Source organism: Carlito syrichta, unplaced genomic scaffold, assembly GCF_000164805.1.
Source record: "Carlito syrichta isolate Samal-C Ts95f unplaced genomic scaffold, Tarsius_syrichta-2.0.1 Scaffold309764, whole genome shotgun sequence".
Taxonomy (NCBI): Eukaryota; Metazoa; Chordata; class Mammalia; order Primates; family Tarsiidae; genus Carlito; species Carlito syrichta.
The window spans coordinates 105,362-118,100 of NW_007253860.1; the positions used below are offsets into that span (position 1 = coordinate 105,362).

General features: G+C 38.9%; 1 gene segment (V, D, J or C); it reads left to right on the forward strand.

Moving 5' to 3' along the window:
* Positions 1-2,612: 2,612 nt before the first annotated feature.
* Positions 2,613-3,169, forward strand: LOC103270211. The segment is given in 2 exon segments: positions 2,613-2,757; positions 2,873-3,169. Coding segments are annotated over 2 exon segments (438 nt in total).
* The last annotated feature ends 9,570 nt before the right edge of the window (positions 3,170-12,739 follow it).

Here is a 12,739-nt window from a genome sequence, read left to right on the forward strand (position 1 = left end):
TTAGGAAGATGTCAAAGTATTTCTTTTTCTTTTTTTGTGGCTATTGTGAATGGGATTGTGCTTTTTATTTGATTTTTTGTCTGTTTATTGTTGGTGTATAGGAATACAACTATTTTTTTGCATTTTTTTTATACTCTGAGACTTTGCCAAAGTCTTTTGTCAGTGCAAGGAGGTTTTTGACAGATTCTCTTGGATTTTCTGGGTATAGGATCATGTCATCCACAAAGAGGGATAACTTAACTTTCTCTTTTACTTTTGGATATCCCTGATTTCCTTCTCTTGTCTGATTGCTCTAGCTAGGATTTCCAGCACTACATTGAACAGGAGAAGTGAGAGTGGGCAGCCTTGTCTTGTTCCAAAATCTTTATAGTAAAGTAAAATGTAATTTAAAAAGAAAATAACACCTTTATAATAAAATAAAATGTAATTTAAAAAGAAAATAACACCATTCCCAATTGCACAAATAACAATTTACTTAGAAATAAATGTAGCAAAATATATTCAATAAAAAACTGCAAAATATCACAAAGGGAAATTAAATAAAATATTTTAAGATGGAGAGATACATCATGTTTATGCATTGGAAGTTTCAATGCATTAAGATGGTAACTCTCAACAAATGATGCTGGATAAACAAGATAGCTACATGAAAAAAATGAACCTTTACTGTAACCTAGCACCATAAATGAAAATTAATTTAAGATGCATTTGAAACTTAATTTTAAACTACAAATATTCTTAAAGAAAACATAAAAAAGCATCTATGTAAGATGAGAGAAGGCAAAATTCTCTTGGGACACATAAAGAACTAAACAGTAGTAAAGAAAAAACAAGTCATTTCTCCTTTGACACCCTTTGTGTCAGAGGATGTGTGTTCTACAGATCAATAACAAACACATGGGATGAGCATGTCTAGCAGTCCTTAGGTTCACATTTATACACACACAGTACCCAGTTGAATGTGGTCTGTGAGCAAGGCTGTGAGGTCAGAAGGAACATGGAGTATAAATACAATTTGAGAAATGCATGAGCCAGTTCAGAGTATGTATTGACCCAGGTCATTAAGAACTCTCTCAGTTGTCTAGAAATTGGGGTATTTTTTCCAATTCCAATTCCATCCAGTTATGTGTCTCCATTTGTTCTTCCCATAGTAATCTCTCACTCCTCCTTGAGTGTAGTTTCTTTTCCCAGAATAATTTCCTCTTCTTTCTTGTCATGCATCTAGAAGCTTCTGTCAGTAATGGTTGGTAAAATGGCCTTTCAGCCACTGGACCTGAGTCCTCTGTTCTCTCAAGTCATGCAACCCTCAAGAATAGTTTATATTTAGCTCCTAAATATTAATTCCACTCAAATAATTGCCTACAGCAGGGGGCAGCAAAACAGCATGTTTATTTTGAGAATCACAAATAAGGGCGATGATATTTTTACGCTGAGTTTTTACAATGGTATTTTTTGCATGATTGTCCTTATTATTAGTATCATGTTTGTATTAATTGGGCTTCTGGATAAGCATTTTACTAGAACAAATCTACATTTTAATTCATATTGCTAACAGACTTCAAACCAGAGAAAGAAGGGAGAGGACACTGGAATATGTCATCTGGAACATATACAGTGGCTATGAAATGTGCTCAGGGACTCCTAAATAAAGCAAAAACTATTCAAAATAACACAGAGGGGGCAATAGATAAACAAGAGAGGCCTTGAGTCGGTAATCACTGAACACAGGAACATAAAGGCCCAGTATTCTATTTTGTCTACTTGGTGTATGTTTGAAATTTTCAGAATAAAAAGTAAGAATAGTAATTTGATAAGCAGCAGGATTGATTAACATAGGATGCCATAGTATATCTATGGAAGAGGTAGAGCCAGGACAGCACCAGACCTAAAGTATCAAAGAGTCAATTGTTCATCATATCAGAAAAGGATTCACACTATTGCTGTGACTGTGTTGTACTTATAATTTGCTGTATTAAAATAGTGAACATTTTTCTCCTAAATCAGGCACAATTATGATATAATAAAATTACCTTTTTAATGAACTACTGTATTTTCAGTTAACTCAAAATAAGAGTGTTAAGTATTTCTTTAAGATGCATGCCCACTTTAAATGAATACTTTCCTACAATAAGCCAATATTTTCAGCAAAAATCTATGGTTAGAAAACATTGTCCAAAAAAGTAGAAACCATTAAAGATCAGGAACAATTTGAAACACAGTTACTAACTCTGCCCTTCTTAAAAAAAAAAACAAAAATCTCACATTTTATAGAGAGCACATTCAAATTGCATGGTTTACCAAGAACTCAGAATAAATGATTACATGCAGAAAAATATATAAAAGTTATAGTGTGGCAACATTCCAGGGAGACCAGATTCCCTTTACTTGAATTTTCTCTGTAGACTATTTTATTGGAAAGATGATACTTCCTTGAACAATTGAAACAGATACGCACTGAGAAGAGGGAGAGAGACAACTCTCTGATGGCTGTCACTGAAGAACCAGAAAGAAAAGAGGCATGACTAGAAGAGTTTCAGCATCTGCTGAGAGGATATACAATCTGTAAGACAAAACTGCAACTTTCTCCAAGGCCCAGTAGGTCAGGAGGGACAATGACATCACTTCCTAAATCCTTCCCATTTTCTATTTCCATGGCCCATTTCCCCAACACCTACACTGGAAGTATCACCATCCTGCCTCTCCCTGTCATAGGTTCCATGCTTCTCTGCTGTGTAGTCTTTTGTATCCTGGGAGTAGGTGAGTTTGGGAAACAGCTGGGGAAAACCCTGCCTTATTAAGCTTCTCCCCAGAGACTATAGCAAGAGGACATTTCCTACGCTTTGTCTTCAGTTTCTGTCTTATTTCCCTACAGGAACCATGGATGCTGGTGTTACCCAGACCCCAAGGAATAGGATTACAAAGACAGGAGGGAACATTACACTGGAATGTTCTCAGACTATGGGTCATATCCAAATGTACTGGTATCGACAAGACCCAGGACTGGGGCTACAGTTGATCTACTACTCCCTTGGTGTCAATGATGTTAACAAAGGAGAGGTCTCCGATGGGTACAATGTCTTTCGAAAGGAGCAGGCTAAATTCTCCCTTTCCCTAGAGACAGCCAGCACCAACCAGTCAGCTCTTTACTTATGTGCCAGCAGTTAATTGCACAGTGCTTCTTGGCCACCTGCTCTCTACACAGAAAAGCAGGCAGTTGGGTGAGTTATTTGCTCAGAAGAGCACAGAATCCTGCCTGGGTGTGGGTGGGGGATACTTAGAGCATTCAGTGGTCCTATGCAGTGTGAGCTTCAGTCAGAGCAAAGGACCACCTTGGGTCAATGTCCCCCAGGTCATGTGATGGCCATGAAACCACAGATTACACTGAATCTATCTTTCCTGCCTACCTACCCCCTTTATCTTTTCTATATCTATTCTAATGGACTAGTACAGTGGTGACCTTTCAGGAGAATAATCTGAGCATTTGACAACGGCTCATGTTTTTTAACAAGAGCATTTCTTATGAGCTCAAATATAATGTGATGTTTATAGTTTCTCTGCCAACATCTCCATGCACTTTGCAACATCCCCCACCTCGTTCTGTTCTCACTGACAGACCCTTCATCCTGCCTACCCTTTCTCAATCCCAGTTCCTCTCAGCTCAGTGCTACCATTTAGCTCTACACTTGGTTGTCTTTATCCTAAGAACAAAGTGGCTATCTTGTTTTCTAAAACTTCACTGTAAGTAAATTTAATTATCATTAAATATGACTCAGATGTTGACATTTAAGTACCAGACTGTGACCTATAAAAGTAATTGTTCATCTGCTGCCCCACATTTTGATCTCTGTTGAGATTAATTTTAACCTGAAGGTACAGAGAGACTTGTATAACTATTTGGATGAACTGAATTAAAAAAAAAAATCCTCACTCATAAGTGAACCCTAAATATTTACCATAATACTATAAGAAAGGGATTGGCAGCCGGGCTCGGTGGCTCAGCCTGTAATCCCGCGCCTTTGGGAGGCTGAGGTGAGTGGATTGCCTGAGCCTACGGGTTCGAGACCCGCCTGGGCAGTGAGACCTCATCTCTACAATAAATCAAAAAATCAGCCGGGCGTGGTAGCGCATGCCTGTAATTCCAGCTACTCGGAAGGCTGAGGCGGAAGGGTTGCCGGAGCCCAGCAGGTCGAGACTGCAGTGGCCAGGAGCAGCCACTGCACTCCAGTCCAACTCAAAAAAAAAGACAGGGATTGGCAGTAGTGGGACACTGCAGGGGGGCTGGGGACTGGCAAATAACATCAATAAGTGTACCTGATTTCAAACCAGATGACGTGGGAAACAAAAGGGAGGGCCAAACTTTGCCTGTACAATGACCACTTGTATACCTAATCCTGAATTGTACCCCACATCTTTAAAAAATTTTTTTAAACCCTCTCTCCAACATGAAGCCAATGCTAGAAGCTCAGAGATGCCTCTCCCTGTCCAAGCATCGGACTAATCCCCAGGTTCCCTGTAGAGAGGATCCTTCTAGAAGCTAGGGTGGTCCAGGCACAAAAATATTTGCTCAAGGACTCCCAGAGCACGATATAACCATTTTCCTGAGAATTAAGTTGAAGGTTTCCTTGTGTGCTTTGTCTTCTTGTTCCATAAACCTCAATTTTTTTCAGAAAAAGAGTCTACAGGACATGGTGACTGTCCAGAAATAAAGAAACCAACTTTTCACATTTTCTACTTGTTTTCATCTAAAAAGAATACCATTTTTAAAAATCTCCTTTATGGATGTTATCTTATCTGGTTCCCATTTTAAAAACAGATTTTTCCAGCATTTCGTTTCTTGTTTTTAGTACACACTTCATCGACAGTTTTATCTGTAATAATAATTCCTCCCTTATAAGGCTTTTGAGGACTTTGAATTCTGCCCTCCTTTTTTGCTCAATATACATATTTTTCCTCAACCTCTCCGTCCATAGTCAGGGCAACTTCTATAAACTCCTGTCTGGCAAATTCCACCATCTAGTGGACTCTTTTTTTTTTTTTTTTTGAGTTGGAGTCTCACTCTGTCACCCAGACTGGAGTGCAGTGGCCGCTCCCGGTCACTGCAGCCTCGACCTGCTGGGTTCCGGCGATACTTCCGCCTCAGCCTTCCAAGTAGCCAGAATTACAGGCATGCGCTACCATGCCCGGCTGATTTTTGATTTATTGTAGAGATGAGGTCTTGCTGCTTAGGCGGGTCTCGAACCCGCAGGCTCAGGCAATCCACTCACCTCAGCCTCCCAAAGGCGCGGGATTACAGGCTGAGCCACCAAGCCGGCTTAGTGGACTCTTTTAACTAGATACTTGCCAGGCAATTCAAACTCAGAATTGATTCCTGAATTTATCATTTCTTCACCTGTGCATGTACACATTCTGGTCACACTCTACATTTCTGTCTCACTGATTAGAACAATCACTCTAGGTTTCTCTTTTCTGTAAACTTTCATACTAAATCAGTTTTCCAGTCTTTTATTTCTATATCCCACATTGTCATAGTTCAGGTTCTTGGAAAACCAACCTTGATAGGGAGATTAGTGTGTGGAGAGGTGACCAGAAAATGCCCTCACAGTACACATAGACAGAAAAGAAAGGAAGAAAGTAGGATTGGGCAGAGAGAGAGGTTGAACTTTCCTGAAGCCTCAACAATGACCTTTGCTGACCCCCAGAGAGCTCTGAAGCTGGATGGTTCTTCTGCACCATCCCAAGGCAAGGGGCCAGGTCTAACACCCAATTATCTTGTAACCATGCCATTGTACATAAGTTGCCCTGAGAAGCAATCATGATCTTAGTGGAAGAGATGCCTCTTTGGGCCAAGGCAATCCTGGGAGGGCTGACAGCATCACACATATTCCAGAATACACATAGTCATCTGATTCAGCCATTCCTTTTTTTCCTCACTGCTTCTACTTCAGTGCAGACCCTCATCATCCATTACCTAGAAATAAATGCAATGCCCTTTTCCTGGCCTACCCTCCTCTTACCCCTCTGCCTTACTGTTTCACACATTTCTACCAGTGTGATTGTGTCCGACATTCCTCACACAGCACACAAAGCTCTTCACGAACAGTTCTGTAACTAAAAATTTGGCCAGATCTGCCAAGTTCATTCCTGTACTTTAGACTTCAGCTCCACTGAATTTTTATATTTCTCTGAAAAGGCCAAGCTGAATCACACAGCTGTAACTTTGCAAAAGTTCTCTTGTCTATCTGAAATGGGCTACTTTTTAACTGGCTGGCTAACTCTCACACATCCTTTGATTCTCAGATCAAAGATAAGCTTATCTAAAAAGCTCTTACTGACTCCTATAAACAGAGAAGACTGAGCTCTTCTTTGTGATAGTATATGCCTTCCAAAGCAACCATAGTAATAATGTAGTCATATGTTCTTTTCATATTTCTTTTTATACTGGCTCTTCACAAGACTATATATTCTTTAGTTTATGAGTGACATCCTTTCAATATTATATCCCTAGCACTGAGTAAAATTTCTAGCTTAGTGAAGGAACAATAGAAGAAAGGAAGGGAGAAAGAGAGGGAGGGAGAAAGGAAAGGAGAAAGATAGGAAATTAGATTCAAATACGTCTTCAAATATTTCTTCAGGATTTTTTTCCAAGTAACATATTTTCTGGCTTCTGGGACATGTGTATTTAACTCCTTTATATCTGCCACTTGCAAGTTCATTTAAAACAAAGAAAATGTAGAAGACTGGAAAATGAGATAAAGGAGTTTACTTGACCAAAAATGTTTTGAGACATACAAGGTCCAACAATTAAGTTCGCAGACCAACCTAGAAAAAGTGCTTCATACCTCATTGCTGAGTATCACTAGGGTCACCTTCAAAGTACTCCCCTTGGGAAGCTATGCACTGACACCAGCACCTAGCCCACCAGTCGAAGCAAGTTTGGAACTCTTTTTCTGGTATGGCCATCAGAGCTGTCATTGTAATTTGTTGTGGACTGACAATTAAGTTTGCAAACTTGCTACTGTGTGCCTCCATTGGCAGCACTGTACAAATAACTGTATTGAAACACCCTCCCTACTCACCTGATCTGTCTTTTTTCTTTACCCAAAGATAATTGAAATACTTTACCCAAAGATAATTGAAAGGAAGACATTTGATGACATTCAGGACATCAAAGGTAATACAACAACAGCTCTGATGGCCCATTCCAGAAAAAGAGTTCCAAAATTGCATTGACAGGTGGACTAGGCACTGGCATTGGTGCATAGCTTCCCAATGGGAGTACTTTGAAGGTGACCATATAATATTCAGCATTGAGGTATGTAGCACATTTTCTAGGAAGAGTTTGAAAAACTTAATTGTCAGAACTTGTATGTAAAAATAATTATCTGATATTAATATTTGATGGTAATAGTTGATTGACTGAAAACTAGGGCACAGTGAACCATAATTCCCAACATATATGAGGGAACAGTCAGGAGAAATAAGAACTGTTCTCTTTAGTGGAGTCTGAGTTTCAATATAAAGCACATACAAAGGAGGATGCATATATACATGTATGTAGATATTTGTTTTGTTTTACTTTTTAACACAGATTAATACACTCATATATTGGAGTGGATCTAAAAGTACATTTTAATTGGAATATTTAATAATTTAAGTTTATGCCCAGAGTTCTAGTTTTGGTATTATGAACAAAGAAGCAGAGTTTGGAGCAAAGATGATATGATACTCTGTTTGAGGGCCTCTGACACTTTTGAATGCTGATACAGTATTCAGGGAGCACTTCATATTTGTAGGTTTCCTATCCACAGACTCAACCAATTGCGGATTTAAAATATTTTTTAAAAATAATACAAAAATTTAAAAATACACACGAAAAGCCAATATAGTCTACCTAAATTTATACAGCTTTTATACTAAATTATGTATTATAATACATAATAGTCTAGAGATGAAGTGAAAGTCTATAGGAGGGTATACGTAAGTTATATCACAAGTACTATACTATGTTACATAAATACATAATATACATAAGGGACTAGAATATTCACATATTTTGGTATCCAAGGGGGGTCCTGAAACCAATCCCCCAAGAATACTGAGAAACAACTGTGTTGAAAACATGATATTGAAGCTTATAAAAAACACTTGGTATGGGATTCAGACATGTGAGTCATTGCATAAAGTTCCACACCCATGCCCTGTAGTCAGTATCTATGATTCTCTGGAATTGAACTCTATTCTGTAAAAATAGGAACCATGATGTTTTAGACTATTTTTGGCATGGCAGAATAAACCTCAGAGATAATCTCACTTCCATGTGGGTCCACCCTGAGCTAGGAGATATTTATCCCTTTTTGGAAACCAGGACCCTCTATCTTTCTGAAGACAAGTTAGCCCTTTGCCATGATATGAAGTCTTAATTTAGCATTGCCCCGTTCTGGTTCCAAATCCTTCTAACCTGGTTGTATATTAAAACTACATTTTGTCTCTTGTCCTTTTTGGTATTTGTTTCTCCTGCAGACTTCATGGACACTATAAGGGCTGTATGGCCCTGAGAGTCAAGGAGACTCTATTGAGAGAGGGTGTTTTCCTGGACTAAAAACATGTGGAAACATATGTAATAATTATATGCGATAATTTCTGTGTCTATAATTATTGACATTTAGAAATTCTCAGTAGCTGTTCCAGAGACTTCCTTAGCTATACCAGAAAGGTAGTCTTTGAGAAAAGTGTTCTCATCAATAAAAGGCCAGCCAAGCATGAGTTATTCCTGCATCGGGCAATAAAGGGTGGATGGTTTACCTCTGCCTTTGAGTAACCCTTCATCTTAGAGGGAGCTGAGCATCCTCAGATCTACCCTTTTTGTTCTTCCCTTTCTTTAATCACTTTTAGTGAAGTGTAGATTTTATATCCATTCTCTGCTAAAGACTTTTATCAACCCATCTCTCATCCTTAAATCTTCTCACGCTAGAACAATTGGGAACTTCCCTCCTTCCTGTTTCTTCAAAATTCATCAGAACCTTCCCAAATCTCTAAATATCTAATACTACTTTCATTTTTTTTTTAAAGCAAGGGACAGTAAAGTTTTATTTACTTTTTCTTTCTCTACATTTCTTATTAAGATAATGCTGGATTTCATAGTAAAGGCTAAGGTCAAATGTTCTTAATAATATTAAAGGGTTCCTTTGTCTTAAAGGAGGCCCTGATGAGACAAGAGTGTTTTCAGGTTTGGTAAGTCATAATTGTAATATTTCTTTGGGACACAGGAAAGAAGAAGAGTTAATAGAGGCCTACATGTGTTACATATAAAATACATAGAAATTGAAGACCTGGTGCTCAATCGTGGAGATATGCTAGTAAAAACCTAAGCCCCATGTCAGTATGATGTAAACAAGAATTTTAGTGCGTGTCAGCTGTAAATCTTAGTGGACTAGGACAAAGAAAGTGGGCAAAGGTGGAAGGAATTGTGGATTAATCTTGTGACTCACAATCAAAACCAAAGATTTTTCTGTTGCGACAAAATAGGAAAGAGAGGAGAGAGGACGGTACTTGGTTTGGACATTGTTTCCTATAGCAGCACCCAAAACATTTTTAGCCAATGTGACTGTGGTTTGTATCTTCCGTTCTGTCATGATTGATGGTGCAGTTAAAAGGAAGATAAACTAGAATCATCTTAAGCAGAACCTATGTTGATAAAGTTGATAAAATCTGTACACCAAGTCAGTGAAAAATGAGAGTAAGAAAAATTGTTTTTATTATCACACAGTAACTGCTCTGCCTTTTGCATGTGATATCTAGAAGAGTTGCCTCATTTAATGCTTACAACTATTTCTCCTGTTCCTTGTCTGACTGAGCCACTCTGTTTACTGGATCTTTCTTCTAAATATTCTTCCTTCTTGGTTTTGCTGAGTTCATTCCTATTCATCCTTCAGAACTCAACTCAAACATCACTTCCTTTTCCAATCTTTCTAATTAGTCAAATCCTGCTATTATAGGCATTCAAAGCTCTGTTTTCATGGTCATAGCTCATAAAATAATTGCAATTAAATGCTTTGTAAGAATAGTAGCCAGGCACGGTGGGACACACCTATATTTCCAGCACTTTGGGAGGCAGAAGCAAGAGAACGGCCTGAGCCCATGGGTCCGAGACCAGTCTGGGCAACATGGTGAGAACTCATCTCTACAATAAATTTTTAAAAAAATTAGCCAGCATGGTGGCACTCACCTGTGGTTCTAGCTACTTGGAAGGTTGAGGCGGAAGGATCACCTGAGCCCATAAAGTTGAGACTGCAGTGACTGTGAGTGTGCCACTGCACTCCAGTCTGGGTGACAGAGTGAGAATCCAACTCAAAAAAAAAAAAGTAAAGATTTGAGTTAGCATAAATAAGTAAAACAGCAGCAAACCTACTTTGGATGAGAGAAGGGAACAATAATATTAGCCCTTTGATGGGTACAAGGTTCTAGATGAAACTATTTCAGCAGGATGGCTGCGGGGCTCAGAAAGGTTGCAGGGATGGTGTCATCACACAGACTTAATCAAGAGCGCATCCTACATCCCCAGAACTGAGAAACATCTTCTCTAGTTCTGATTGTGCCATGACTACCCGGTTTCTCTGTTATGTGACTTTTTATCTTTTGTGGGCAGGTAAGTTACAAATATAGATTATTCCAAAGTCGGGAAGGAACATTTCCTCTGTGTTGGAGTTTGCACCTGACTCAACCTCAAAGCTCATCCTGGATCCTGCCGCTAATTTTTGTCTCCTTCCATAGGCCTCATCGATGCTGGCATCTCCCAGACCCCAAGACACTATGTTTCGGGGACAGGAAAAAAGATCACTCTGGAATGTTCTCAAACCATGGGCCATGACAAAATGTACTGGTATCGACAAGATCCAGGAATGGAACTACAGCTCATCCATTATTCATATGGTGTGAATATCACAGAGAAAGGAGAGTTTTCCTCTGCATCAACAGTCTCCAGAATAAGGAAGGAGCATTTTCCCCTAATCCTGGAGTCTGCCAGTCCCTCACACACATCTCAGTACCTCTGTGCCAGCAGTGACCACACAGTGCTATACGAACACCTCCACTTTGCACAAAAAGGGTAGTTAATAAGATGAGAAAGTCCCTCCTTCAGAAATCTCATCTTAGACTACAGAAGCCACTGCAAATCTTCCAAGACTCCTCATCCTTGAGGGACCAGTGGGGTCTGAGTAACAGTTTGGACTGAAGACTGTTTCTGGGTCGGGTCTCTACCAAACTGGGAAATGACCCAGCTCTGCAGTCAGGGTTGAATTTTTCCTTGCATCTCATTGCTTCTGTTCAATTGAGGCTTGTACAAATTTTATCCTTCAAGTTAAGTGTGATAATGTGTGACAGGTGCCTTATGGCTGTCTGAGAAGTCTGTCAGTTAAAAAATAGGAAAAAGACCCTTTGACTTTCTCCATGGGCTGTCTCTATCTCTGCTTCATGTTTTCTTCCTAGTGTTAAACTAGTTCCTTCATACACAGCTTCTCAAAGTCCCTGCCCTTTCTGATGCCAGTCCCTCTCCCCATGACTTAAGGTCCTCACTCCATATTTTGAACTTGGAATAATTGAATAATAGAAGGACCTGGACTAATTATTTTCACTACTCTCCACCTCAATTAATGTAACTTTAGCTAAATCTATATGAGGCATAAGTATCATAGACTGTGTTTGCAAATAAAATCCTCCAACAACTTCCTTGGATTCAGCCCTAGATCTCTTTGGAGACTACTCTGACCATTGGGAGGCTTTTCCATAGACAGTTGCTTCTTCTGACTTGGACATGCTGAATCTCAGAGATGTGTTCTTAATCCATATAAGATCACACCTAGGACCTTGAATGGATCTATTGTGCACATACAATGGACAAAAGTGTAGACACTCTGCTGTCGGGTCCTATACCTCCTGAGAACAGATGGATCCTGAGCTCAGATATGAAACCTCTGTCTGGAGGCTACCAAAGAGCAAAGTTTTGATTTTGCCTCCTTGACAAAGTGGCTTTAATTCATTAGAAAAAAATCTAGAGAACATAATACATATTTGATTGTAAAAGTCACTGCTTGTTCTTTTCTTTTCAATCTGTATTCTACAATACCACCAGTTTGTCAGTCTTCTTTGTGGACTCTTTCCATTCTCCTTTTCCTTATTTTTTCCTGATTTCTGAACTTTTTATTCTTTTTAATCTACATGCATCTTAAGCAATAGCATCCAATCTATTACTTGAATTACATGTCTCATTCATTTCAAACGTGTTCCCCAAACTGTTTCCCAGATACTTCTACCACTGTATTTCATAACCTCCTCAATTCAATGTATCCCCAACCAAGTTTATTATCCTCCTAATACCAGATCCTCTTTTGGAGACACACTCTGGAGACTCATTTCCCATGGTCAAGTATCCTTACCAAATCCTGGAAGATTTAAAAACCCTTCTTACTTGACTCTTAGCCACAAACCTTATCCTTCTGGTCTTTCTTCCTGGAGTGACATGCATAATAGAGCTGGCCCTTGTATTTGTGGGTTCTGCATCCCTGTAGTCAACAAACTGTGGAGATATATATATATATTTTTTAATTGTGTCTGTATCAAATAGGTAGACGTTTTTCTTGCCATTATTCCTTTAACAATATAGCATAACAACTATTTACATAACATTATATGTATTAAGGTGCTGTGAGTTACTCAGAAATTAATTAAGGTATATGAGAGGATG